The sequence below is a fragment of the Penicillium paradoxum genome, assembly GCF_028828445.1.
Source record: "Penicillium paradoxum strain IBT 22861 chromosome Unknown utg000003l_segment0_segment0, whole genome shotgun sequence".
NCBI classification, from domain to species: Eukaryota; Fungi; Ascomycota; class Eurotiomycetes; order Eurotiales; family Aspergillaceae; genus Penicillium; species Penicillium paradoxum.
Window position 1 is genome coordinate 1,381,231 of NW_026643181.1, and position 27,234 is coordinate 1,408,464.

General features: G+C 48.1%; 10 protein-coding genes across 10 annotated transcripts; 4 read left to right on the plus strand and 6 right to left on the minus strand.

Moving 5' to 3' along the window:
- Positions 1–189: 189 nt before the first annotated feature.
- On the minus strand, positions 190–5,150 carry N7457_002428 (uncharacterized protein; the record flags this gene model as incomplete). Its single annotated transcript, XM_057173474.1, has 20 exons — positions 190–476; positions 530–678; positions 731–881; positions 940–985; positions 1,037–1,393; positions 1,460–1,591; positions 1,643–1,725; positions 1,772–2,104; positions 2,158–2,311; positions 2,360–2,666; positions 2,720–2,827; positions 2,881–3,026; positions 3,080–3,429; positions 3,475–3,606; positions 3,663–3,729; positions 3,781–3,915; positions 3,964–4,305; positions 4,365–4,901; positions 4,960–4,999; positions 5,059–5,150. The coding sequence occupies 20 exons, from the start codon at positions 5,148–5,150 to the stop codon at positions 190–192; spliced, it is 3,948 nt and encodes a 1,315-aa protein (XP_057033625.1).
- Positions 5,151–6,175: 1,025 nt separating this feature from the next.
- On the minus strand, positions 6,176–6,412 carry N7457_002429 (uncharacterized protein; the record flags this gene model as incomplete). Its single annotated transcript, XM_057173475.1, has 1 exon — positions 6,176–6,412. One exon carries the CDS (start codon positions 6,410–6,412, stop codon positions 6,176–6,178), a length of 237 nt encoding a protein of 78 aa, XP_057033626.1.
- Positions 6,413–6,450: 38 nt separating this feature from the next.
- On the plus strand, positions 6,451–7,339 carry N7457_002430 (uncharacterized protein; the record flags this gene model as incomplete). Its single annotated transcript, XM_057173476.1, has 2 exons — positions 6,451–6,624; positions 6,692–7,339. The coding sequence occupies 2 exons, from the start codon at positions 6,451–6,453 to the stop codon at positions 7,337–7,339; spliced, it is 822 nt and encodes a 273-aa protein (XP_057033627.1).
- A 968-nt stretch (positions 7,340–8,307) lies between these two features.
- On the plus strand, positions 8,308–9,780 carry nap1 (histone chaperone NAP1; the record flags this gene model as incomplete). Its single annotated transcript, XM_057173477.1, has 5 exons — positions 8,308–8,354; positions 8,424–8,503; positions 8,566–9,276; positions 9,334–9,671; positions 9,730–9,780. 5 exons carry the CDS (start codon positions 8,308–8,310, stop codon positions 9,778–9,780), a joined length of 1,227 nt encoding a protein of 408 aa, XP_057033628.1.
- A 799-nt stretch (positions 9,781–10,579) lies between these two features.
- N7457_002432 (type V myosin) lies at positions 10,580–15,606 on the plus strand (the record flags this gene model as incomplete). Its single annotated transcript, XM_057173478.1, has 6 exons — positions 10,580–10,714; positions 10,810–10,942; positions 10,999–11,188; positions 11,250–15,102; positions 15,157–15,230; positions 15,288–15,606. 6 exons carry the CDS (start codon positions 10,580–10,582, stop codon positions 15,604–15,606), a joined length of 4,704 nt encoding a protein of 1,567 aa, XP_057033629.1.
- A 599-nt stretch (positions 15,607–16,205) lies between these two features.
- Positions 16,206–16,778, minus strand: N7457_002433 (uncharacterized protein; the record flags this gene model as incomplete). Its single annotated transcript, XM_057173479.1, has 1 exon — positions 16,206–16,778. One exon carries the CDS (start codon positions 16,776–16,778, stop codon positions 16,206–16,208), a length of 573 nt encoding a protein of 190 aa, XP_057033630.1.
- Positions 16,779–17,393: 615 nt separating this feature from the next.
- N7457_002434 (putative MFS transporter) lies at positions 17,394–19,155 on the minus strand (the record flags this gene model as incomplete). Its single annotated transcript, XM_057173480.1, has 6 exons — positions 17,394–17,964; positions 18,028–18,495; positions 18,565–18,629; positions 18,697–18,710; positions 18,786–18,888; positions 18,943–19,155. 6 exons carry the CDS (start codon positions 19,153–19,155, stop codon positions 17,394–17,396), a joined length of 1,434 nt encoding a protein of 477 aa, XP_057033631.1.
- A 1,226-nt stretch (positions 19,156–20,381) lies between these two features.
- Positions 20,382–21,515, minus strand: N7457_002435 (uncharacterized protein; the record flags this gene model as incomplete). The annotated part of the gene is made up of 3 exons (XM_057173481.1): positions 20,382–20,997; positions 21,050–21,322; positions 21,373–21,515. The coding sequence occupies 3 exons, from the start codon at positions 21,513–21,515 to the stop codon at positions 20,382–20,384; spliced, it is 1,032 nt and encodes a 343-aa protein (XP_057033632.1).
- A 1,192-nt stretch (positions 21,516–22,707) lies between these two features.
- On the plus strand, positions 22,708–23,551 carry N7457_002436 (non-canonical purine NTP pyrophosphatase; the record flags this gene model as incomplete). Its single annotated transcript, XM_057173482.1, has 6 exons — positions 22,708–22,878; positions 22,935–23,008; positions 23,067–23,211; positions 23,269–23,305; positions 23,360–23,424; positions 23,483–23,551. 6 exons carry the CDS (start codon positions 22,708–22,710, stop codon positions 23,549–23,551), a joined length of 561 nt encoding a protein of 186 aa, XP_057033633.1.
- An 89-nt stretch (positions 23,552–23,640) lies between these two features.
- Positions 23,641–26,261, minus strand: N7457_002437 (uncharacterized protein; the record flags this gene model as incomplete). Its single annotated transcript, XM_057173483.1, has 10 exons — positions 23,641–23,842; positions 23,910–24,058; positions 24,159–24,341; positions 24,611–24,668; positions 24,693–24,897; positions 24,949–24,955; positions 24,989–25,106; positions 25,156–25,187; positions 25,246–25,713; positions 25,764–26,261. 10 exons carry the CDS (start codon positions 26,259–26,261, stop codon positions 23,641–23,643), a joined length of 1,920 nt encoding a protein of 639 aa, XP_057033634.1.
- Between the last annotated feature and the right edge of the window lie 973 nt (positions 26,262–27,234).

A 27,234-nucleotide genomic window follows, 5' to 3' on the forward strand; every position in this document is an offset into this window, starting at 1 on the left:
ATTGTATCATACCCTTTCTTTTTCAATTTATTGAGATTGTAAACATGGGACCTGAACGGTCGAGGCAGAGCCTCCTAGATGGAACATTGGGTCATAGTGTTGCAAATATGATTGCAACACTATGACAGTCTACAGCTCTATGTGTAGCTGGTAAAGTAAAGCATACATGGAAGTGCTTTCAGGGCGTAATCACAAACGCAATTCCTCCAACAACACTTTGTACATCCGGCGTTTCTTGCGGTAGTTGGGCTGCAAGCGGGCACGGGCATGTCCAAGCATCTGTGCCAACCGCGGGAATACGTTCTTTTCCGATACCCAGGACAGACCGAAGATTCCAATTGCCAGCGCGAGTAGCCAGCCTCGGAAACCATCAGACATGAATGTCAGTTGCATCACATCTGCCACCCAGTCGGATGGTCTGAAGAGCATGTAACCCGAGATCAGGATATTGACGACAATCGTACATAAGTATGGCGCTAAAAAGGCGATAAGTATCTACTGAAGCAAGAGGGCAGGGAAGCGATCTTACCATTCATAGTCATCGGTTTCCGGAATGGCGGGCCTGCGCTGAGCACAACACTAATGAAAATGTACTGGAAACATGAGAATAAGAACAGTGCTGTGTTCTCGGAGTTGACAATATTGCTCTTCTCCAAGTCCAATTGCGGTGGCAAAAACCTGCATCGTTTGTTAGAATAAATTTGGTAGCTGCGGTGGGATGGGAACTAACCATGGCTGCAATTGAACTGTCTCGAAGACCGCAAGTTGCGACAACACAGCTAGCAAAATCTGCCCGAGCAAAGGTGTCAAAACCTTCCGCGAGACAAGATCAGCGGTTGGCCGTTTCCGAGACAGCGTAGGAGCAGGATCAGCCCAACCCACTAGGATAGCTCGTTAGCTACATGTGCACACTAAAGTTAGCAGTATCGGGCCACTCACTGAAGATTGCAATAGGCATGATGAGTACAAGGTCAATAAAGAGGAACTTGAAGCCGTTAGCCATCCATCAAATCATTTCGTAATGTGACACACTCACCTGGAAATCACCGAGATTCGATCCCGAGGTGTATAAGAAGCTGACTGTAGAGAACTGAATGGCGGAATAAAGACTCATAAACTTGAAACAGGAGAAGCTTGTCACCAAAGCAGCCCGTCCCTCCCGAATCACCGTCGGAACACAGGAGATTTCGAAGAGGCGACTAGTAAAGGGCGCGGCAACAGACGCTTCAGCATCCGACAAAGAGATTCCAACATCTGCAGCCTTCAGCGCACCACAGTCGTTGGCACCGTCGCCACAAAAGCCACAGCAGTAGTCGAGAGACTGAAGTTTCTCAACCAGTTCGTGTTTCTCATCTGGGGACATTCTGGCAAACACCTTCCCGCATACAAGTACCTATATGGACCAAATTCGGTCAAAACGTGGCGCATGGTGGGTATGATCGGTACAAGAGGCACTTACCTTATTGAGTACATCCTCATTCCCGAAATCAATCAACCATCGGAACGCATCACCGGTCACAGCGACGGTGTATTCACGCTCCACAAAAGTATTTCCTGGTATCGACATGTCGATCTCCGCAGTATTTATAGGCTGGAATCTTGTAAGCTGCTAGTAATCACATTGAGGTAAAAGAGCTTTTACCAGAAGTGTTCTTGGATTCAACTGAAGATCGGGATTGTCCACGCATTCCCATTTGAGGGAAGTTTTGGATGAAAGTCCAGGTGCTATTGATTGTTAACCTTCATTCTTCGACTTATGCGGTAGACTAACCTTCAACGAAATGTGGAATGAAACATGGTTCATCGCGTCCAAGCATGTTGCATTCACGAGCAACGCTGATAGCAGTCAAGATATTGTCACCAGTACACATGACATTGCGAATTCCTGCCTCGTTCAGCTCCGAAATGACGCCGGAAGTACTGGGTTTCAATTTGTTCTCGAATATGATGAAGCCCAGGAACTCAAGGTCAGATTCGGCCTCGGTTCGTGTCATCTTTTGGACTTTCATCCAGCTCAACTTTCTTTCGTACTTAGTAGCGCAGGCAATAACACGATAGCCTTTGTGGGTGTAGTAGTTCAAGAGTTCTTCATAATCCGAAGGGACTGCCAGAATAGGATCAGCAATGCAGGTTCAAAAAGAGGGAAAGAGCACTCACGTGTTCCAGGAGTACATATGTCCTTGATGCTCTCTGGAGCACCTTTGACAAAGAAATGCGCTCCGTTGTCACCATATTTCCGGACGACGACACTTGCACGACGAAGTTGAGAAACAAATTCAAAACTCCGCAGCACTCCAAGCTCCAAGGGACTCTGGAGATTGTTAAAAAGGAACCTGTGATTCGAACAAGATCAACTCACATTTACATCCTGTTGGTCACCGGCCTGGGCTTGAGGCGGTTTTGCCACTGACGGCGCTAGGTTGTCGAATTTGGGGTTTGACTGGTCGGAAACATGGTGACCACCCTCCTCAAATACCCAATTGGTAAATTGAAACATCTTCACATCGAGAGGATCTCCCAACAGCTCATCGTCTACTACTCTAAGAGAGTGACATGTAGCCATGGCGTACACAATCTTCCGTTGCTTTTCAACATCATATGCGGAGTTTGCGCTTGAGGATGGGAGAAGGAACCCGTCAGATGTGTCAGAGAGCAACTCCGAAAACCTGCGAGTTCATAGTCAATAACAACCTGGGATATTATTTCCAGACAAACACACCTTTGACCACGGGTTACTATACGCACTCCAAGCACGTCCAGCCCGTCCTCTGTGAGAGTTCCGGTTTTGTCAAAACATACAATGTCCAGCTTTCCTCCCACGTTGACTCTGATCCTATGTGTCAGTGACGATAAAAACATTGTTAAGGAGCAGTTACTCACTTCTGTGGGCTGATACAAAATATGTTCTGCTTCTTCAGTCGCGAAAGTGCAAAATTGGTTCCAATCGTAAGCGTCGCCGGGAGAGCTGGGGGTACAACAATTGTAATCAGGTCGAGAGCCCGCACTATGATCAGATGCCAGGCGAGCTGTTCCGTCTGTTAGCAACCGAAATGAATCATTTGCCTGGGCATTGACTTACGCCCAGTCGAACGAAGTTGACGAATGAAGCAATAAATCCAACAAGAGCGACCATTCCCATCACTGCAATGTAACGGAAAGAGTCCCGGTAGAATTTGAATCCAGAAGGCTTTGGGAAAAGCATTGAGCGGACAAGTGCGCCCTTAGTTGTCAAGAATCCAGTTCTGACGACGATGGCCAAAGCTACGGCTTCGTCATCATCAACATTTTGGGGTCTTCTAGCTCGAATTACTTTCGTCCCGCTAAATAAGAAATGTTTGGCAATATCGGGGTGCATAGAGGGGGTACTGAGATCGAGATATCCGAGCGCATCATCGGTGAGCGGTGTTTTGGACACAGGAACAGATTCGCCTATTTAAATTAGATTTGGGCGTGAGCATTTGGGCATATACGAACCTGTGAGCATGCTCTCATTCACTATACAGTCTCCTGATAGCAATATACAATCACACGGGACCTGGTTGAGCGATGGGTCGGAAAATTCAAACACATCACCAGGAACCAGTTCTTGGGAGGATACAGATCGCCCTATAGATATAATCAGTTTACATCAACCGACAATGTGAGATGCTGAAATAACTCACAGAATCCATTTCTTAGCACCCGGACATCACATTCGAAAAGGGATATTTCCCTAAGCCTCGTCATTGTCTGTGGCAGTGTTAGTCCCGGAACATTGGCCAAAGCTGGGATATGACGCACTGATTTTGTCTCTAGCACAGTCGTTGCTATGCTGAAAAACGATATAAGAAAGATACAGACGGCGTAGTAATAGTATTCATCAATGGACCACAAAATGAGACTTGCGACTTGGAAGATGTAGAACGGATGAAAAGCCTGTAAATTGTCAGCTTTAGCCATAAAGTACCAGGGAATGAAGCTGACCTCGTCAACGAGAAGTTGAGGAATTGTCTTTTGGCCAATTTCAATGGCGTTACTTCCAAATAACTGTTCTCTGCTGTCTCGTTCATCAGCATCCAACCCACTCCGCATGGCTTTAGCACTAGTCCACGAGGGATCTTTCCAGCCATTTATCAGGGAGAATTTATCCTCGACTGGATGATAGAAGAATCTCAGGTATCTGTAGTCAATAAAGTGGAGAGAAGCAATAGTTGGGTCATTATCTTCATCATACGTGTGATTCAAAGAATCGGCGAAGACCGTGGAAAGCGGACGTCCATAGGGTTGAGTGCCAACCTCGTGAATGGTGAATTGATGCCATTGATCCTGTTGTGGGTTAGATGATGCTAATATAGGAATATGGGACAGAAAGCTCATAGTCTCACCTCGATGGCAATCCACTGGCACTTTCCAATCGGAGTTGCCTTTCCAATCAATTTTACCCGCCATCGTGGTAGCCATCGGAAGAGAAGGTAGGCAAATCCACCGGTCAATATGCAAAGAGCGAGATAGAGAGCATATCCTCCAGTGCTTGTGGAGAAGCCAGCAAATACAGCTGTTAAATCCTCCGATGCAATATAGACCTTTTGATTCAATCGACTGCCAGATCGTCGGTCTCGGCCGTACGAGCTAGCTGACATGTAGCGAGAAAGAAGTGGATGCTCAACCGAGTCGCGAGAGGTAGACAGTCGCTTGGACACAAAAGATCCTCTGGCTGACTCAATGTCTACATCCCCAATCCCATGTAGAGATTCTTCGTCGATATCACTTTGGTCCTCCACTGCGTCTTCGTTCGACCATTCCGCGAAATCTTCCTCATCCTGGAAGTATGTGAAGCTCACCGTAGAGCCTGTTCGATTGCGGCGGTGTGCAAATGAGACAACGCTCGAAGGAACGCTTTCTGAGATTGGTCCATCGAAGACCTGGTGCGAGTCAGCCCCTGCGCTATAGGTTGCGCGTGAGGACAGAGATTCGACATACCTCATTACGAGCCATCTCCACATCCGACACGACGCTCATGCTAGGGCACTATTAGTAGGAGTTCATGGAAGGTAGCACAAAGAGGGGGCGAATAGCAACCTGCTCCGCATGGAGTCGCGTCGCAGCCCAGTCCGAGGCATGGAAAGATCCACGGGACCGGTCCCCGAGGGAGACTGCGCACGGTTTCCCATATTTCAGAGAGAGAGGGGTCTGCTCTGTTCACTCGATTCCGCGCAAACCTCAGACGGTCGTGTGATGGCGGTTTAGGTAAAGTCGTGATTCACCGACACGGGACGAATACAAGGCATGGACCGCGGAGCACGAAAGCAGGGTGTGCGATCTGGAGCTTATCGCGTGTCCCACAGCGGAGAGCAACTTATCTTCATGTGACTGTCTTGGGGATTACATAACGATCGACGTCAGACAGAAAACCCCTAGAGACTCGCAAGTGCACCGAATGGTCTACCCAAATGGCATGTGGTATCGTAATTATATTAAGGGAACTCGACAATGGTTCTTCTAGAAGGCCTGAAGAGTCTTGGCATCTTATTTTGGGACGTCAACCGCTTTCATTGGCCACTAAATTACCTACGGGGTTTCTATCTGAGATTGTACGGGAGGATCTACATGGCGTTGGGTTGGTAAGGTTTGGCTCAATCCTTACCAGTCACTGCACCTGAGCGTATGTACGAAATAGGTACCTCGCAATTTGGAAGCCTGCAGACAAGGCACTGAAAGGCTGAAAGTCATCTCACGTCGTGCAGCCTCAGGCCAAACTCAGAGACCAAATACCGGAACACCTGTTTCTAAATATACATGTAACCCGGGGTACGGAGTACTCTGTACTCCGTACCTATATACCTGGTACTTACCGTGTAAGTACTTCGTACGCAGTACTCCGTATCCATCACCAACTTCGAGGACCTTGTAATTATCCAGCAATTGAAACATAGAGTAACCAGAAGACAGGTCAGAAAGGACGGTCATACAGCACATCTCTCCGCTACATTGTCATTGGAGAAGGATAAAAAGGCAGAGTTTGTGGTCCAGGGCGCCACTGGGGACAGAAAAATCAACGGTTCGAAGGGGAGAATCGTAGGTATACAGGCGATATCTGCAAAGATCTACCTATGTAGTAGATTTCCTCTGCCACTTCTTAGCTTTCCCCTTTCGTCTTAGGGCTCAGTCCTTGTCGCTTTTTGCTCACTGAGTAGAACTAAGCCTGGGTATAACTCAGCTGGAACCCGGTCCTGTCCCGGTCCCATTGCTTAATCCACCGCTCCTTGATTCGCTCCCGGCCCGCTCGTTTGGCGGCTGCGGCGAGGCGGATAATCGGGTTCCCCGTTCTTCTGCTTCCGGTCGTAGTCCCCATCCCCGCACCAAGCAGCCCCCTTGACTTCTCCATCGGCACATTTGCACCTGACTTCGCGACTTCTATACTTGCACTTTTCATGTTCAACAAAGCATCCCCCTCCTTTTCTTTTGCCCATCATGTCTTCACCACTCGATTCCACGCCAGCCAATAGCGGTATTTCCCAACAGTTATGCGACAGTGAAGAATACGCCCTTGATAAAGAAATCTCCCTTGACAAAATTAACTCTGCCGAGGAGGCATTGGCGATAATCCACGGCAGTGGATTCTTCAATCAGTCTGTCTGTCTACTCGTTTGTTGTCCTTACCTCAGTGGATCATGGTATTGCAATTGATCTTTTAAAACTTCTCGACGCAAAGTACCCCCGTGTTCGGAAAGGATGGTTCTCCCAAAGGAAAGCTCTCACACTGAAAATGCCAAATTATACTCACGAAGCCCCGCATGCGTGGTTTGGCCAACAGCTGACCCGTTGGCACATCAACGGTCAACTTACTCCTGCTGAACATCTCAACGTTATGGTAACATCAAGCCCGCGAGTTACTGCCATCAACCCTCCATACACCGGTGATCAAAAAGAGCCCGATACCTTCATCTCTTGTCTCGAGAGTCCCAGTTTACATGAACCAAGGATCGTTATTGAGGTTGGCTTCAATCAGACATATTCATGTCTCGTTGAAGATGCGAAACTTTGGTTGGAAGGAGTGGGGGCGAGTGTGTGTAAGGTTCTTCTTGTGAAATTTTTCCAGCGCAGACAAGGTGTTGCTGGAACAATCGAACTCTGGGGACGAAATTTCACAGGCAGTGCATATATAATCTGGAGCAACCGAATTTTCCCGGTTCATGGGCCGTTTGAACGGCCCATTTATCTCACCAAAGACGACCTTCTTAACGGCGCAATTGCCTCAAGCTCCCAGGGCAGTGATCGGCTTGAATTTTACATTGCTTCCCTCCGAGAGATCATAACGAAAATGGGTCTCAATCCTGTTGGACTCACTCCTTTGCCATGAGATCTTACCTCCCCAGCTAACTTCGTGAACCGGACGACATCGATATCATATTGTGCAGTAGGCTGCACTGGTGCGGGACAATCTTATTCAATAAACCAGTCGAGTTACAATATCAACCTTATGTTTTATCTACCACCTGAAGTGTAAAACAGTGTATAGCAAAATTGAAATATATAAAATAAAATTATCTAAGTAAGTTGACAAAATCCGCTGTTTTAACAATCTGTGCGGAAATCCCTGATTGAGCAGTATATATACTTCTGTTAGGTATACATCCCGTATCATGAGGGTCTATCTGTAATATCCTCCGAAAATGCTGACATAAAATGGTGCAAATGGGAAAATCGATGGTGCGCAGATCCGGACCCCTATAAATACACTAGCCTACCTAAATAGATGTTAAATTATTAACGATGCAATAATATAACCGATATATAACGCTTGTTTTTTGATAATAGCAGATATTCTATTAAAAGGGAAAAACGGTTAAAATTGAGGAACAGTTGTTGTAACCAAAAGATTAAACATCAACCTTCATTAATGGTTCTAGTTGGTTTTAAAATAAAGGTTGATTGTATAAAATGTAGTCAAATTACAGAGGTTGTTTTATAAAAACCATTGCCTTGGAGTAAAATAGGGGTTTTAGAGGTTTTTGAAAAACAACACTTGTTTTACCGTTGATTGAACTCCCATTCCTCCCGTAATGTAGGTAGTCGATATGGAAGATAAAAAGGAAAAAAAAAGAATGTCGGGATCAAAGACATAAAGAGGGGGCAAACAGTATTGTTGGGAGAATTTGCAGTCTTTGCAGCCTTTCTCAACCAGAACCGTCGCGTCCCGCCAAGCCCCTCGGCCACAGGGCGCTAAGGATCCCACCATCTTCCAGACTCTCTCCCCCAAAACGCCGTATCAAATTCTTCCTTCCTTCTTGCCTCTCTCACCTCTCCCCCTTTCCCCTACCATTCATCATGTCTGAGCCCATTAGAAACAAGAAGCCCGACTTCCCGGTCGCACCGTAAGGATTCCCCCTGTTTTATTTTTTCCCTTATCAAAAGCAAAAAAAAATTGTACTGACTTCTGCAAGAACCCCGCAAAACACGCCGGCCAACAATGCTCCTATCTCGTCTCACGCCCAGCAGCCTGGTGTCTCCAGCATCGAGGAGGGTAAGTCGGTTCTTTTCTGCCGTGGTTGGCCTTTCCTTTGACCGAATTTTCGTGATTTTTAGAATCCCTTGACAAAGCCGCCGCTGCCTCACTCTTCGCCCGCAACCCTGCTCTGGTCTCTATGATCCAGGGTAAGCTCGGCCAACTCGTCGGTCGCTCATCGGGCTACATCGAATCTCTTCCCCCCTCCGTCCGCCGCCGCGTTGCTGGTCTCAAGGGTATCCAAAAGGAGCACTCTAAACTCGAGGCTCAGTTCCAGGAAGAGGTCCTTGAACTCGAGAAGAAGTACTTTGGCAAGTTCACTCCGCTGTACGAGCGTCGTTCCACAATCGTCAACGGTGGTGTTGAGCCTACTGAGGCCGAGATTGCCGCCGGAAAGGAGGATGAGGAAGAGGATGAGGATGAGGAGACCAAGGAGGAGCCTAAGAAGGAGGAGGGTGCGCCCATGAACGGCATTCCCGAGTTCTGGCTCTCTGCCATGAAGAACCAGATTTCCCTCGCTGAGATGATTACTGAGCGCGATGAGGATGCCCTCAAGCACCTCACCGACATTCGCATGGAGTACCTTGACCGACCCGGATTCCGCCTTATTTTCGAGTTCTCCGAGAACGATTTCTTCACCAACAAAACTATCACTAAGTCATACTTCTACAAGGATGAGAGTGGATACGGTGGCGATTTCATTTATGACCACGCCGATGGATCTCAGATTGACTGGAAGGAGGATAAGGACCTGACCCTCCGTCTGGAGAGCAAGAAGCAGCGTAACAAGAGTAAGTGCACTCGAATGTCGGGTTATCTTATGGAAATTGACAATTCATCCCTTCTAGATACCAAGCAGACCCGCGTTGTTAAGATCAGTGTGCCTACCGAGTCCTTCTTCAACTTCTTCTCGCCCCCACAGCCCCCTGTCGAGGATGATGATTCAGTTGCCAGTGATATTGAGGAGCGTTTGGAGCTTGACTACCAGCTCGGTGAGGATATCAAGGAGAAGCTCATTCCCCGTGCCATCGACTGGTTCACCGGTGAAGCTCTCCAGTTTGAGGAGTTTGGTGAGGATATGGGTGATGAGTTCGATGACGAGGATGATGAAGACGAGGACGATGAGGATGAGGACGATGAGGACCTCGGGTCTGACCGCGATGTGGATGAGGATTCAGACGAAGAGGTATGCACTTCGTTCCCCCCAACGCCAAATCAACGCCTGAATACTAACTCCTCTTTAGGATGGTGCCTCCAAGCCCAAGAAGGAGGCCGCCGAGTGCAAGCAAAACTAAATGGAAAAAAGTTGCCGGTGGTGAATGCCCGACATGAGATTATTCGTACTCTCTGATATTTTGCTCTGCTTTCTGCCTTTGTGTGCCCTTGCGTGACCTCTCTATCTTCTAATACTCAATCAATACTTGACATAATCCCTGTGCAGCCCTGACGCCCAAATGCTCTCGGGAACTTAGATGCCCAAAAGCCACTAGACGTGGTAGATTGGCGAAAATTGGAGGTCCTCTGTAGACGTGTTCCTACGTGTAATTTTTCTTTGATTTGGGCATCACTGGGTATATTTATACAAGATCCAGGCGAATCAGGAAGCACTCTCAGAGACAAAACCTACACAGTATGTATGCCATCAACCAAGTCTCAGGCTGGACCAATCCTGGGACGTCAAAGAAATGCATCCATCTGTAGAAAAACGTCAGTCGATGCATACTAAACCAGTAAACCGTCAGTATAAGGTACCTGGGTACATGTACAATGCAGACCAAGGTAGGATGGCGGTGACAGGCTGTGGGGGTGTGGCGCCCCCCAGTATAATCCCTAAGCTCCTTCAGGGGCTCTCGCTAAATGGCCAGTTGTTAGTCTCATTCAAGGGTTTTCTTTCCACCTCCATCTATCTCTTATCTTCAATCTTTTTATCTTATTCTTTCGGAATATGAGATGAGGGGTTGAGAGTCCCCCTTGTCTTTGGACCACCTGATACACTTTTTTCCTTCGATGCCCTACCTCCGAAAACACCCATCATCCGGAGCTTCTGCAAATATCTTTCATTGCATTCAACACGATTAACGACCTGCGTTTTCCATGGCGCACATCTACGAGATCGGCACACGGGCCTGGCAGCCCGACCCGACAGAAGGATGGTTGGCATCCGAGGTGAAGGAGAAGCTGGTGGATGGAGAGAAAGTGCAGCTGATTTTTGAGTTGGAAAATGGGGAGGTATGTGTCATGGACGCGGGGCGACGGATGATGCGCAATGTTTTTCATTGAGCATTCGCGAGATTTGGTCGACTGACACTGTTTGAATCGGGCAGACAAAAACCGTGGAGACCACGCAGTCTGAGCTGCAGGTCGATAACAATCCCAAATTACCCCCGCTCATGAACCCTACTATGCTTGAGGCAAGCGAAGACTTGACGAACTTGTCTCACCTGAACGAGCCCGCTGGTTTGTTTTGCTCCTAGCTGTTTTAAAATGCTACCTCCCCGCTAACAACCCTAAAGTCCTCCAGGCTATAAAACTCCGTTATGCCCAGAAGGAGATATATACCTACAGTGGTATCGTTTTGATTGCGACCAACCCATTCGCCCGAGTCGATTCGCTCTATGTGCCGCAGATGGTGCAGGTTTATGCTGGGAAACACCGCGCTTCCCAGGCGCCTCACCTGTTCGCAATTGCCGAGGAAGCTTTCGCGTAAGAATCGTCATTTCTTCGCCCACATCTTTGGGGTCGGTTTCGCTTACACTTTCAATAGTGATATGCTTCGTGATGGAAAGAACCAAACGATCGTGGTCTCCGGTGAATCTGGAGCCGGTAAGACCGTGAGCGCCAAATATATCATGCGTTACTTTGCGACCCGCGAGTCCTCGGATCAGCCTGGAAAATACACCACCAGCCGTGCGGATGCCATCAGTGAAACTGAGGAGCAAATCTTAGCTACCAACCCGGTCATGGAAGCGTTCGGTAACGCCAAAACCACCCGTAACGACAATTCTTCCCGTTTCGGTAAATACATCGAGATCATGTTCGATGATCGGACAAACATTATCGGAGCTAAGATTCGGACGTATCTCCTTGAGCGGTCGAGACTGGTCTTCCAACCCCTCAAAGAGCGCAATTACCATATCTTCTACCAGCTGGTGGCTGGTGCTTCCGAGGCGGAGAAACAAGAGCTGGGTCTCTTGTCTGTTGAAGAATTTGAGTATCTGAACCAGGGCGGCACTCCAATCATCGACGGTGTCGATGATAAAGCCGAATTTGAAGCGACCAGGAAGTCGCTGGCTGTCATCGGTGTGCCCAAGGAAGACCAAACCGGCATCTTCCGGGTTCTTGCTGCTCTGTTGCATCTCGGTAATGTCAAGATTACCGCCACTCGCACAGATTCGTCAGTCTCGTCGACCGAGCCTGCACTTGTCCGTGCGTGTGAGATGCTTGGAATCGATGCGACAGAATTTGCGAAGTGGATTGTGAAGAAGCAGCTGATTACGCGCGGCGAGAAGATTACCTCTAATCTAACGCAGCAACAGGCGTTGGTTGTCCGAGACTCCGTCTCCAAGTTCATTTATTCAAGTCTGTTCGATTGGTTGGTTGACAAGATCAACCGACGTCTTGCTACTGATGAAGTTCTGGAGAAATTCAAGTGCTTCATTGGTGTCCTGGATATTTACGGCTTCGAGCATTTCGCCAAGAACTCCTTCGAACAATTCTGTATCAACTATGCCAACGAGAAGCTCCAGCAGGAATTCAATCAGCACGTGTTCAAGCTTGAGCAGGAAGAATATGTTCGCGAAGAGATTGACTGGACTTTCATCGACTTTTCGGATAATCAGCCTTGTATTGATCTCATCGAAGCGAAGCTCGGTGTCTTGGCTCTTCTGGATGAAGAGTCTCGACTTCCTATGGGTTCAGACGAGCAGTTTGTCACTAAGCTTCACCATCACTTTGCGGCCGACAAGCAGAAGTTCTACAAGAAGCCTCGCTTCGGTAAATCTGCATTCACCGTCTGTCACTACGCTGTTGATGTCACCTACGAATCTGATGGGTTTATTGAAAAGAATCGGGACACTGTGCCGGATGAGCATCTGGAAGTCTTGCGCAATTCATCCAATCCTTTCATCAAGGAGATTCTAGAGACTGCCGCGGCGGTTCGTGAGAAGGATTCTGCTTCTATGTCGTCCAAGCCAGTCGCAGCGGCTCCAGGGCGTCGAATTGGTGTTGCAGTCAACCGAAAGCCCACGCTTGGCGGAATTTTCAAGTCTTCACTGATTGAATTGATGCACACCATTAACAGTACCGAGGTTCATTACATCCGTTGTATCAAGCCCAATGAGGCGAAGGACGCTTGGAAGTTTGAGGGTCCCATGGTTCTCAGCCAGCTGAGAGCTTGTGGTGTTCTCGAAACTGTCCGAATTAGTACCGCCGGTTACCCTACCAGATGGACTTACGAGGAATTCGCCATCCGCTACTACATGTTGTGCCATTCCTCTCAATGGACCTCGGAGATTCGAGACATGTGCCATGCCATCCTTCGAAAGGCCCTGGGAGATGAAAAGCAGGACAAATACCAGCTTGGTCTTACCAAGATCTTCTTCCGGGCTGGTATGCTTGCATTCCTGGAGAACCTCCGAACTTCCAGATTGAATGAATGCGCCATCATGATCCAGAAGAACCTGCGTGCCAAGTACTATCGCCGCCGCTACCTTGATGCTCGTGATGCCATTCTCACCACTCAGGCCTTTATCCGCGGTTTCCTAGCACGGCAACAGACTCATGAAATTCGCCGAACCAAGGCTGCTACTACGATCCAGCGGGTCTGGCGTGGACAGAAGGAGAGGAAGCAGTACACTGAAATCCGCAAGAACTTTATTCTGTTTGAGTCTATCGCCAAGGGATTCCTGTGTCGACGCAACATTATGGACTCTATCAATGGAAATGCAGCCAAGGTCATCCAACGCGCTTTCCGCACGTGGCGTCAATTGCGCTCCTGGAGACAGTACCGCCGCCAGGTTATCACTGTCCAAAACCTCTGGAGAGGTAAACAGGCACGAAACTCGTACAAGAGACTCCGTGAGGATGCCCGCGATCTCAAGCAAATTTCTTACAAGCTGGAGAATAAGGTCGTTGAGTTGACTCAGTACTTGCAAAGTCTCAAGCTTGAGAACAAGACCTTGGTCTCGCAGCTGGACAACTACGATTCCCAATTGAAGTCGTGGAGAACCCGACACAATGCCCTGGAAACTCGCACGAAGGAGCTCCAGGCTGAAGCAAACCAGGCTGGTATCACCGCTGCTCGGTTAGAGGCAATTGAGGAGGAGATGAGCAAGCTTCAACACAGCCACACTGAAGCTCAGGCTAACATCAAGCGCCTCCAAGAGGAGGAGAGAATTTCCCGTGAGGCTCTCCAAACTGCTAATGAGGAGCTGGAGCGCCTGAGGCTCTTGGATACCGATCATGAGAAAGATAAGACTGCCCTTCGTCAGCGGATTGCCGATCTTGAGGAACAGCTTGAGGTTTCCAAGAGATCTGTGCCTTTGCACGGTGTGAACGGCGATGGACTGCCCAACGGTGGAGCAGCACAGGTCTCTACCCCGGGATTGATCAACCTAGTCTCTTCGAAGAAGCCTAAGCCCAAGAGACGCAGTGCAGGTGCTGAGAAGATTGACACGGATCGCTTCAGCGGTGCATACAACCCTCGCCCTGTTTCAATGGCGGTCACCCCTGGATCTATGATGGCCCGTCAGAATGCGGCCATCTCTCCTGGTCTAGAGTCGGTAGAGGTCGAACTCGAGAACTTGCTTTCTGAAGAAGAGGACCTGAACGAGGAAGTTGCCATGGGTCTTATTCGCAACCTGAAGATCCCGCTCCCAAGTTCGGCACCACCTCCCACTGAAAAGGAAGTCCTGTTCCCGGCATACCTCATCAACCTTGTTACATCAGAGATGTGGAACAATGGATTTGTTAAGGAGTCGGAGCGATTCTTGGCCAATGTGATGCAGTCCATCCAGCAAGAAGTCATGCAGCATGATGGAGATGACGCGATCAACCCCGGTGCTTTCTGGTTGTCTAACGTGCACGAGATGCTATCCTTTGTCTTCCTGGCCGAGGATTGGTATGAAGCACAGAAGACCGAGAATTACGAGTATGATCGCTTGCTGGAGATTGTCAAGCACGACCTTGAGAGCTTGGAATTCAATATCTACCACACTTGGATGAAGGTCTTGAAGAAGAAGCTGTACAAGATGATTGTTCCCGCCATCATTGAGTCTCAGTCGCTTCCAGGCTTTGTCACCAGTGAAACGAATCGTTTCCTCGGCAAGCTTCTGCCCAACAATAATAACCCAGCTTACAGCATGGACAACCTCCTCAGTCTTTTGAACGGTGTTTACAAGGCAATGAAGGCCTTCTACCTCGAAGATACCATCGTCACGCAGACCGTCACCGAGCTCTTGCGTCTTGTTGGTGTCACCGCTTTCAACGATCTCCTCATGCGACGCAACTTCCTGTCTTGGAAGCGTGGTCTGCAGATCAACTACAACATCACTCGAATTGAAGAATGGTGCAAGAGTCACGATATGCCCGAGGGAACGCTGCAGCTGGAGCATCTGATGGTAAGCTGTCTTGTCTAATATTCATTCGTGATCATCCTGCTAACTCCTATACAGCAAGCAACCAAGCTTCTGCAGCTGAAGAAGGCAACTTTGAACGATATCGAGATCATTCAGGATATTTGCTGGATGTAAGTATACTGTCTTCTTTGGCAGTCACACGTGTCCATCTCACTAACATTGTGCAGGCTATCTCCGAATCAAATCCAGAAACTGCTGAACCAGTACCTGGTCGCAGATTACGAACAGCCTATCAACGGCGAGATCATGAAGGCCGTCGCCTCTCGCGTCACAGAGAAGAGCGATGTGCTCCTTTTGGCTCCAGTAGATATGGAGGACAGTGGGCCGTACGAGATCGCCGAGCCGCGTGTCATCACTGCTCTGGAGACCTATACCCCATCCTGGCTCCAAACACCACGGTTGAAACGCCTTGCTGAGATTGTCTCCGCGCAAGCGATGGCGCAGCAAGAGAAGCTCGACTTGGACAACGGAGCGATTTCGGAATAGATCTTTACTGTTGTATATTAGACTTGGGGATTTCCTGTGAGCTACGGATTACGACTTGCCTGGATTATCCATGGCCTCTGCGATACAGTGATGCGCATGATTTTCATTTGTTTCAATTGCATATGACGTCTTGGCCTATAGACCAGAAGAGAATGTTGCTCGATGTTTAAGAACTTTGAGAACTTCGTTTGTAAATTGAGTGCTTGGGGAAATCCTTTCCCACCGCTTCCCTGGTTGAAGTCCATTTCTCGTTCAATTTTCTATTATTTTCCTCTCGCTGCATCCCGCTTTGTCTTCTTCTCACTATTGCGTCCATTTACCTGCCCAGATGAGCTTTCTCGGATTCCCCGTCTGCCCTAACGCCCCCTGCTATGCGCCCATCACCCATGACATCTTTCGTAGAACAAGAACTTTGTCGTAAAAGAGAATACAAATACACATAAACTCATCAAAGGGCACAGATTGAGCTGTGATATCTCCAGATTCATACCCCCCCCCCGGCAAAAGACCAACGAGAGGACAACCTACAACCTGCATAGTTCGATATTCGGACGAGTACTGATCAAACATGTCTGGAACGAGCTTGAGTCAATCCGGTTTCAGTTGACAACACAACGTCGAATTGCAAATTCCCAAAACTTGGGATACCAGCCTGACATATTCCAGTCAATGAGACTAACTTTGAAGTCAGCTTCCTTCTCACAACGCGCTATTCGCCCCACGATTATATTCTTTGGTAGTAGGTCCTCATGGGTAAAATGCGCTCGATGGTTCTTGGGGGTATACTTGACCTTTGCTTTCAATAAGCGAATAAAATGTGGTAACTGAGCTTGGCTCAACCTCTCCAGAACACTATGATCCATCTCCTCTTGGTCCCTGAGTGGTCCAGAAATGACCCGGTTCTTATCTGGCGTTGAAAGAACACCGTCGATGTAAAACGTTCCGTTCAAGTTTCCCAGGTAGTCAGGCGGCGGTATAGCTCGGAGTTCATTGATCACCTCTTTGATGCGCTCACTCGCCGTGTTCTTCTCGGTTGGAGTGAGCGATGGTAGCAGTCTTTGCATGTCGGTGTCTGGAATAAAATCCATCACGATGTATCGTTTCTGGGTCTGCGGGTCGACAAAATTGGCGTAAACATTAGGCACGGGCACTTTGCTTTTGCAACATCCCATACTGTCGGCTTCTAATGGCGGGATTGAATATCCAAGCTTGACTGCGGAGCGTTCTTTCACTCGAACTTCCTTGGTGGCATTGATTCGTATACGGAGGTGTCTGTAGAAGCCTCAATTTTGGCAACAGTCGGTAGGTCGATGGTCGGATTCGTTTCGTCATGGGGACTACATGGGAGAGCAATTAGATTAAGAAAAAGAAGATGCTCATCATGGTGTTTGATCCCAAATAGTGCAAACACATGGGTCAACACATGATAGACCCGGAGGACGAGAAGGACGATCAGGATTTGATCCTCGATTCTCAGTGGCTGGGTGGCTCATTGCACAGGGAGCTGAAGATCCCGAGCACTAGTTCGTCACGATAGTTGTGGGGTGTACACCGGGGTATACTATATAGAAACTGGATGTATATCATCCCCCGCGGTGAAGTGGGAAGTTCCTTCTTGCACTTTATATAGGACCGTTAACCTTTACGCTATGTTTGGAATCATGGCTGACTTCATTGATGCAAAACATAAGCCTGAGAGTATCCAACGTTCTATTGACAGAAACAGCTATATTTTTGTGATTTTGTCGGTTTTTCCAGGGTTCCAATATAAATACAGAACCATAAATTCATGCACGTTCAACGTTGCGGCGGTTCCTAGAATCGTAGTAGTAGATTGGTACACCACAGAGTATGACGACAACATTCAGCATGAACATGATCATGTAGACCTGAATATAACCGTTTTTCTGAGCCCAGTCGACCGCCACATATAGGAAAAGGAATGCGACCAGATTCTTGAAAATGTTGACCAAGACAAGACATTCGGCCGCATCTTTTTGATGGCGGTCAACAATGTATGTGACGACGATGTTTGGCGTATAGACTGATCCAAACGATAAGAGACCGTAGCCGACGGCAATAGCGCTCCAGTGGAGCTGGTTACCACAAGCGAAGGCAACGAGAATACAACCCGCAGGCCCAAATGCCATACCCGGGACAAGGGAAACCAGGCGCTGCTCTGGCCACATGTTCTGATCCGAGGAGCGGCGGACAATGATGCGGTTGATGACATCGGATAGGAAGCCGCCACCGAAGCAGGCGAGCATGAAACCGACAATAGCTGCAATCTGCATCATACCAACTTGCTCTGTCGAGAAAAGATAGGGAGGCGGTGCGAGGAAAGCGGACATCGTGAAACTATACACAGGCATGGAACGTCAGAAGGCCTTCTTGTCTTACGAATGCACAATGGCTACTCACATCATGATCACCTGCGGGCTCAGTGTGATGGCGTAAATGAAGATCCCCCACCACACAGATGGGTGGACCAGGAGCCTGAGTGGATGGATCATGGATTTCAGGAAGTTGACATTGGTGTTGTATGAGAATGGTGGTATAATCTCCCAGATAGAGGGAGTGTAGATAGTGTAACCCGTCCCTGTTGGGGAGGCTACCCTTGCATCCTCATAGAACTCCTCCTTGGGTGCCTTCTCGGATTCTTTGTGGATCTCTCCCTTTCGCGCCGTCTCTAGCTGGTCAGTAGTCGAGTCGAGCTCGGGTCGGGTGAAGTTGGATTCGGGGTAGCATAGGAAGATCAGAATGGCATTGAAGATGGCCAAGCCAAAGCAAAACCACGAGAAGGACCGCCATGTCTCGCTGGTTCTTGTAGTCATGAAGCCGGAAATGAGTGGACCGACTGCACTTCCTCCTGAGATGAGCACAACGTAACTAAACAGCGAAAAATGATTCCGTAAGCTTCTGGTATTCAGGTGTAATAGGTATATTGAGCACACTCACATAGACATCATAGCTCCTCGTTGGTGGACAAAGGTGGTGTCTGATACGACTTCAGGAACAATGCTCTGTGGAAGACCGGAGAGTCAGCTGGCTGTGCCACGTTATATAATTGAGGGAATTGATTATATTTACCTCACCGGCTGCAGCTGCAAATCCCTGTAGACACCTGGCCGCGAGGAGACAGGGGAATGAGTGTGTTACCGCAGTCCAGGCCAACATACCCGCCTGCATGAGGGTCGAGGACAGAAGGGAGGCTCGTTTGCCGAATTTCATTGCAACCGGTACCCAGAAGATGTTTCCAATGCTGAGAAAAAGGAAGTTCAACTAATCTCGACCCGTCAGACCTCTAGTTTCTTTTGCAGGTTCCTATCTCCATACCGTTAGGACTTGGGTCGCATCCGACTGAGACTTATGGAACTCCTGCATAAGGAGCGGTATCGCAACAGAAATTCCAGACCCTCCCATATTCGAGACACAATTAACCAGAGATGTTGTCACAATGGCTGCTAGTTTGAGGGCAAATGGCCAGCGTAAGGGATCCTTTCGATCATTGGTTGGGAAAGGAATGAGCGGAACATCATGGCGGCTCATGTTTGCGAGGACTGATGGGAATTGCAGAGAGAGTTCCAATATCAAGGCCCCTGCAGAGAAAGCACAGAGAAAGCGGCATATTGACAAGCATATATATACTGAGTATCGAGAGTACCTCGATAGGAACATAGTAGATCTTCCCCGGAAATCCGGGGAAGCGCGGGGAAGAGCCTGTGGGTCCCCTCTCCACACGTTCCCTTCTGCTACATCCTACGTACATCGACGTAGGCTAGATATTGTAATCAATTTCCAGCCTTCCTCGGTCCCTGTTTGACTTCATTTGGTGCTTTTTCCCGCCTATCAGCCATCAGCTGTCCAATTGCTCTCGGCTAGAGCAAGTGTTCGGATTGGATGTCGAGCTCGGCCCTCTTCTTGATTATAGGTAGATCCACAGCTACTGAGGATATGTGTTTTGTCCACCTCGTTTAAAAAGCCACTGGACCACGCCTGAAGGTAAGATTGATAGATGATGGAGGTCATTTTCGGCGATGCAGGTCCGTCTACAATACCTATGACTACCTACTCCGTATATCATATATGCACCTCACCGTGACTCGAGGTGGCGACTAAAAGAATACGAGTGACTAGCTATGTACGTCTCTCTCTCGGTAGCTTAAACCCTCCACAACGACCAGGCTATACAGAGACTGGCCTAGATATGTATTGGTTTCTGCAAGATGAAGGTAGGTCCGGGAAAAGGTTGCACAAAAGTCGTCAATCGTCATGCCACTGGAAGAAGAGCAGTTCTCAGAGAATGTGGTAGTTAGATGCATTAGATCAAAAGGGATTTCCAACAAAGATTCCCGACATAGAGGTGTACCCCCAAAGCTCCTAAAGTCAAATTTGGGAGCAATTCAATACCCTGGAGTATGCTCCATGCTTTATAATTCAATGGCTTGCTTGAGAAGCTCTAGAACCATTTGGCCCGGGGGTAATCCGGGTTGGCTTCCCCAGCACTCATGCAAATTCCCGCGTTTTGCAGCCGGCGAGGCATTAAGCCTTCGGAGTCTAGCCGTGCCAAGTCCACTAACTGCCTAGTGATGCAGTCTCATGTAGAAGATCTTCAATAACGCGGGGGAGATCCACCGCTTGAAGGATGGTGAGGCCCCGGACCCTAGGAAACACACTTCCTTTCTACCACAGACACGACGACTTCCCATAATTCAGAGGATCCGCCCAGAAAACATTAATGGTATTCAAATACAAATTGATCCTTACTAGAGACATCAGGAATATATCAAAGCTAAAGAAATAACAGAACAAATCATAGTGGTCCCCCATGGACGAGACCAGCCCAGAGCTCCGCTCTCGTAGCCGATATTCACGGGGTTGTTTTGGAATCCCACCGTTCTGAGCCAAGTCGGCATGGTCGTGTTTTCGAATAGGGTATCCGAGCGGTAGGGATCGATGACCCCAGAGAAGGTAATCTTTATCTTTCCCTGTATCACATCCGGGCCCGTTCTTTCATGTTCGCCGTATTCCTCATCGGCAATATGATATGGAGTACCAGACGCGTATCCATTCACAGTGAGATTTGCCGTCTGGCTGTCAAATTGTAGACCGACTTCTGGATAGGTCCAATTCCACCCCTCATTGTCCCACCAATCGCGCTCGATAAGGTGTATCTTATGTTCGCTGCTTTCAAAGGTGGTATTGCATGAATCAAGATCAAAATCGAAATGACGTAGTTTTGAGTGTGTGTTCTTGATGGTGCCTGTTAGATTATATGGGGCTCCCTTGGTGCGAGGCGATAGGTTTAATATAAAGTTATCAACGAGGGGCTCGTCGTAGCCTATGTCGCTTCTCGTTTTGACAGTGACATTGCTAGCACTAGTAACCCAGCTATAGGATAATAAGATAAAGAGCTTCATCTGTTTCATTGAGCATGACTTACGGAGAAGACTCAAAAGTCCATCGAGGGGATGGTGACAACCATGGAAAGGCAGACGCATTTGCCAGCGATGAAAGATTTGTGTCCGAATTCCAGAGGCTCAAAAGTATATTGACTGGGTTTGAGCCCAGATTGTAAGCACCTCTTTGGGTGAGGCCGAGGAACGATTGGAACTCGCCACTGAACGACCGGCCTTGAAGATTCTTGCATACGGGCTTTTCGGGTGATGATCCGATCTCGGGGGTAAACTCGATCTTTGTTGTGCCATTGTAATATCTGTACTAGGCATTTAGTAATAGGGAAGCAGGGAATGAACTTTCACATACGATCCAACCCAGATCCAGATATCACCCAGCCCTGTCACATTGGCTGGTCGAAATGGATTAGACACATTGTACAGTGGGTCTATTTCCGCCGATACGATTAAGGGGAAAATAAGGCAAGCGAGGACCTGTAGAAGTTGTCTCATCGTGTTATATCGCAGACGAAGAAGGAAGTGGGTATCGACGCGAGAATCGTTGATTCCCAATTGCAATTGAATAGGAAAAGAAATAAACTGGTAGAATTAAAATGCTGGCGAAATAGCGAGCGCGAACCCCCATCGACTTGGCTCATCGAGGGCCGGCTGAAATAGCCGGGGGCTGTTCCCAAGGGGACCGTTCCCTGAATGCCCAACTGTCAGCTTTTCTAGAAAATAAGACCGTAGGGTCCAGCGAACGATGTAACCCTAAATCTTGGAAGTCCAGGAACCCGACTCTGATAGGTGGCATATAAACCTGGCACGGATGATTTCCCTGGATAGTATTGTAAATTGAGTGTACGGAGTACTTTAATAAGATACGGCTGATTGATCCGAAGTCGACTTCCAAGAGATATCTCGCTGTATCGGGGGTAGTGCTTGAGTCTTGACGCTCACATGATCAACGGGGCTCTAAGACATACTCTCATACAAAGTGCCCCGTACCCCGTACGGAGTTGTCCGTACCCTAGTCTCTGCCTAAGCTGGCTTGGCCTTTAACCAAGCCTATAGCGTGGCGCGGAGAAGCCACCCCGAAATTGGGCTCCACCAAGGTCGAACTCATTCAGAACTGGTGGTTGTTTTAGTTGTCGTGCGGCTGAATCCAATCACCCCGGTACAGTCATAGTATCCTATTCAAAGAGAAGAGCAGCCACTGCCGACCCCCGAATTCCAGTCATAGAAACCAGTCTGGGGGATTCCAGCTGTGGAAGCAATGTTGGTGCAAGTGTCATCGCTGACTACCACATGTGAACTGGTTACAGTTCTCAATCGTTCCAGCTAGAGCGGGAGTTGAAGCAGACACGCCATTTCCTACCGATGTGGTGGTTGTGGTGACAAAGATAGTTGAAGTGTACATGTACGAAGTGCTCGATGTAGACGTACCGGAATATGACGAGAAGGTCATACCATAACTGGCCTAAACAGAATTGTCGGAAAAAGCTCTGTAGGATTAAGTTCCTTTAAGCCTTGGGTACACGTTGAAAATGATCTATATATTTTGTGCATAGGCAGCCTTCCAAGATTGGCATATCGATATATCAGGTCAGCGGTGACCGAGGTGGGGTTTTGTCCCGCACTCCCAATCCTCCAAAGACCTCGCAACTTTTGTATCAGACCAAACCCTTCGAACCCCACAGCCAAAATGACTCTTACCAAGCTCAACTTTATCACCGGAAACCAGAACAAGCTCCGTGAGGTGCGCGCCATTCTCGGCGATGTTATCCAGGTGGACAACCAGGAGGTCGATGTCCCCGAGATCCAGGGTACCATTGAGGAAATCGCCAAAGAAAAGGCTAAACGTGCTGCCGAGGCGGTAATTACACTTCCTAGACTCTCTGATTTGAGGGATCAATACTGACGAGACAATAGATCAATGGACCTGCCTTGACTGAAGACACTGCTCTTGAGTTCCACGCGTTGAAGGGTCTTCCCGGGCCATACATGTAAGATTTCGCTGAATGAGCTGCTTAGGTTATGGAAGTTGTGCTGATGGAGTTTAAGCAAATTCTTCATGGAAAATCTGGGCCACGAGGGCTTGAATAAGATGCTCGACGGCTTCGAGGATAGAACCGCTGAAGCTGTGTGCACCTTTGCCTTTTGCCGTGGCCCTGGCGAGGAACCCATTATATTCCAAGGTAGAACCGAGGTGAGACAACCATCAGTATTTCAATTTTATACATATGGATCTAATTATGATGTACAGGGTGTTATTGTGCGACCCAGAGGTCCAGCAGTCTTTGGTAAGTGAACATCCAATCATGTCTTGCAGAGATTTGAAGTCTGATATATAGCAGGCTGGGACGCTATCTTCGAATATGATGGCAAGCAGACCTATGCCGAGATGGACAAGGAGGTAAAGGTAAGAAGTGATGTTGTTTCCCGTGAGAAAGCCATGTACTAAGAAGCCCCGCAAACAGAACAAGGTTTCGCACCGGTCCAAGGCGCTGGCAAAATTGCAGCAGTGGCTAGCCGAAGGCCAACAGTAAATTCACCATGGGTATATAACTCGGCCGCAAAAGACCATAGAAGAATGAGAAACGAAGATCAAAAGAGTTTAATATGGCCCGACCGGTTCTCAATCCGCATTCTCTACATGCGTTTGCTTCCAGGAGTCAACCCATTGCGAGATTCTTTGGCAGTTCGAGTCGACGTCGGAATCCTGCTCGCTAGTCAACTCCACCACGATTTCTTCGTCGAAGGCCTCCCGCGCTTCGTCTATCAGAACACCGAAGATTTCCGCATCGAGGTTCTCTTCTAGCTTTTTCTCGTGGTAACCCCTAAGTAAAAAGCACGTTAGATCTTGACTTTAAGGTATCGACTGGTTTCTGAGATTAATTGTCTCACCGCGAGGAAAGTCGGTCATATAGAACATCTGTAGTGGGGCAGCGGAGAACAACGACGAGATCGATCCAAGACTTGGGGAAGAGGTCGCAGGCGTGCCAATCGATCAGGTATCCGCCGTTAGGAATCTCGTCTTCGAGGGCATCGAGGAGCTGCGAAGCAGATGGATTGTCAGCATATAAATCTTTGAACTTTGACCATGAAGACCAGATCATGTGCAAGAAGCACCATGCACGTGGGGGGCCATTTTACCTTGTCTTCATCGACCACCCATGTCTTCAATTCCTCATCATATTCATCAAAGCAACCGCGATCTTTTGCGATCTGGTTGATGGACAGGTGCTTCAAGCCGATCTCCTGCGCGAGTTGTTCGCAGTGGACAGTCTTTCCGACGCCGGGAGTGCCGGTGATAATGATATTTGGAGAGGTGCGCATCTTTTTTTTAGGAAAACGGTCTCAGGTAGAGCAAAATTGGAGATTGTACAAGGCGATTGAAAGTGGTTTCCCCAGATGAAATAATTCCATCGGACTAATTTTCGTCCCGGTTATCTTATCGTGGAGGGGTAAGTTGCCGCATTTGGCATGTATAAAAAAAGAAGTATGATAGTAATGAAGGCATTTCAATTGAGCTTATCAAAGAATTTAATGCGAATAGAGGGGATGTGCATTTTAAAGTGGATTGATCAGCCCTCTGTCGTTGTAACTTCAGGTTTCGGGCTAGCTATACATAGTCTGCTCTTGATTAGTACATGAATTTGACAACTGTAGATATTGATAACCACTCACTTAAGAAGCTCGAATATCTTATACTTTTGCAGATAAGGTGTTCCCCTGCGATACGCTTTGAGAAGGCGAGTGGGATCAGAAGGTTTGACAGAAGCGGCAATTAGACGCTCCATGGCAGGAGAAGTCTTGAACATGGGATCAAATACTAGCAGGTTTGCGCTGCCATTGTCTCGAATTTCGAATCCGACAATTGTCATAGAGTGTCCTAAATTGGGTCAGAGGGGACCATGTGAGCCATGTATAGTAGGGCATTTACCTTGGTGCTGGAAGTATATCGGAGGAAGATCAGTCTTGACAATCTTCGCCTCCTGGTCTTCAAGCGAGCATCCGGATCTAAAATAGTTGGCGATGTCTATGTAAAGTGCATCACAGGCCCTTAGATCACTTTGACTAGAAATGCTTCTGGCTTCGCAGCTGGCAGTCGGGTAAGCGGAGCCAATATGGAGTAGGCTAGATCACTCACGGGATTCCGAGGCTCATGAAAAGTGCTTGTGCCTGGGTACATGTGGTCATTAGCATATGGGAATGAATCACCCTGGCCAGAAACTCTTACCTCGGGTGTTCCAATGAATTTGCGCGTATCTTTAATACCGCCAGTCTCTGCTCTTCCGGAACTATTGAACCCCATATCCCAGGCCGACTCAATCATATCCTGCAGCTCAAGGATAGTTGGTCCCTTGGGTGGGAAGTGCTCATAGCCAAATGCACGAGACTTTTGAAGCCAGGAGACTACCATTTGAATGTTGCGATAGCCACAGAACCCACCTTCATGACGCATCTTACAAATATGGCGGACTTTCGGGCTACAAAAGAATGCCCGCTGGACGGATTTGTCCTGGTCACACAGTTGAACAAGAGCAGGAATTACATGATCGGTCTCATTTTCCACTGTTTCGCGTCGTGTAAGTTTTCCGTCTGATGTGATTTGGGTCTGTTTTGATGTGCTGCCGCCTTTTTCCAACATCTTCTTTAGCCATGATGGCATTTTTTTCTCGTGGGCATGGGGACCCAACTCGGAGCGCTGTAAAATGTCAGTGCATGGATTTTGGAAAGCAAATATAGGACAAGTACCCCCAATCGTTTGATGCCATCCGCATTGGTTGTCCTTGGGGGACTGTGAGGCCGAGGAGGTTTAGCTGTGTTTGCTCGCGAGGAATCTCGTTGCATCCCACGTTTGCCACCTTTATAAGTGTCGGGCATGTCAAGAGAGTCTTCATCATCAAAGGACCGATCATCATCATAGACATCTTGTTCTGCAGTTGAACGTGCCGGCGCTGTCCCGAAAGCATCCAACGCAACATCCTCTGCAACATGCAGATCTAAGTGACTCGATAGCTCGGCAGTTGCTATTGTCTCACCACATCCATGTGGACAGTCAACGTATTTGTCTGCGCCATACTCCTCATTTGGCAGTGGAGCAGAGTTTTGCCCAGTGAGTTCTAGCTGGTCCTGCAAGAAACCAGATACCCCAATTTCCGGGTGACAGAATTCGATGTGTTGGGAGACAAAATCAGCATCAGAGTCTGTGAAAGGACAAAGTGGGCATGATGCGATGTTGTTGTCGGCCATTATGAAGTTTTCATCCAATGCTGACTAGAGGGAAAATTGATATGCTGATGTTCGGCAGACCGCGTCTGCAAGAAGAGCAAGTGTTATGTACAATATGCAGAAAGAAAGTGAAGTTGAGTATCAAACAAATACAGATGTTGTTGAGCATACTCTGTATACGAGAAGATTGCATAATTCCATGCCTAGACCTGAAATGAATAGGCCGGTGCTCATTGCCGAGACCCACCGCCAACATCCATATAAAGATTTATTAGTTCGATCTAGCTGTATACAACCTCAACTAGTGGATGAACCAGAGTGTAAATAATCTGGCCAGACAAAATAAGGTAGTACTTGGTTTCTATTTCGTTGTGATAGCCTTTCTGCCACAGTCCATCCTGACTCCACTGTAGATTCTGCTGAAGGCTCCCCAAATCTCGGACCCACCTATATCGATCATACAGTATGTCCGAGGCGAGAAACATCAATATGGTAGAGATCTAGCTGTTCTCTATTCGGGGATCCGTACGCATGGAATTCTTCCCACATGTAGGTAAGATATTACTGGCGTGATTGGCAGGATTTAATGCATATAGCGCCTTTGTAGGCTACCTATAATTCGTTCTAGCCTCCCGAGGTCCAAGGCCGAGCAAAGATTAGTTCTATGACTGGGAATGGGAGAAGGATAGACCGGGAAACAAGATCTACCACAAGCGTTGAATAGATAAGTATTGGGGGGTAACATCAATGAATCAGGGATGATATACGGAGTATCGGGCTGCCACATTCTGCCCACGTTACATACAACATACAACGATCTACATGCCCTACCCAGCCCTGTACAGCCTACACGCCGTTGTACATACATCGGGAATAACTCTCCTCCCAGGGATAAGGAGGGGCAGTTGATATGGAAATGGCGTGATTTTGGCGGGGTCTCCGACATCGTCTGGTACCTGGCTGAATCAGGTAGGCGGTATTCCCCCCCAGAACT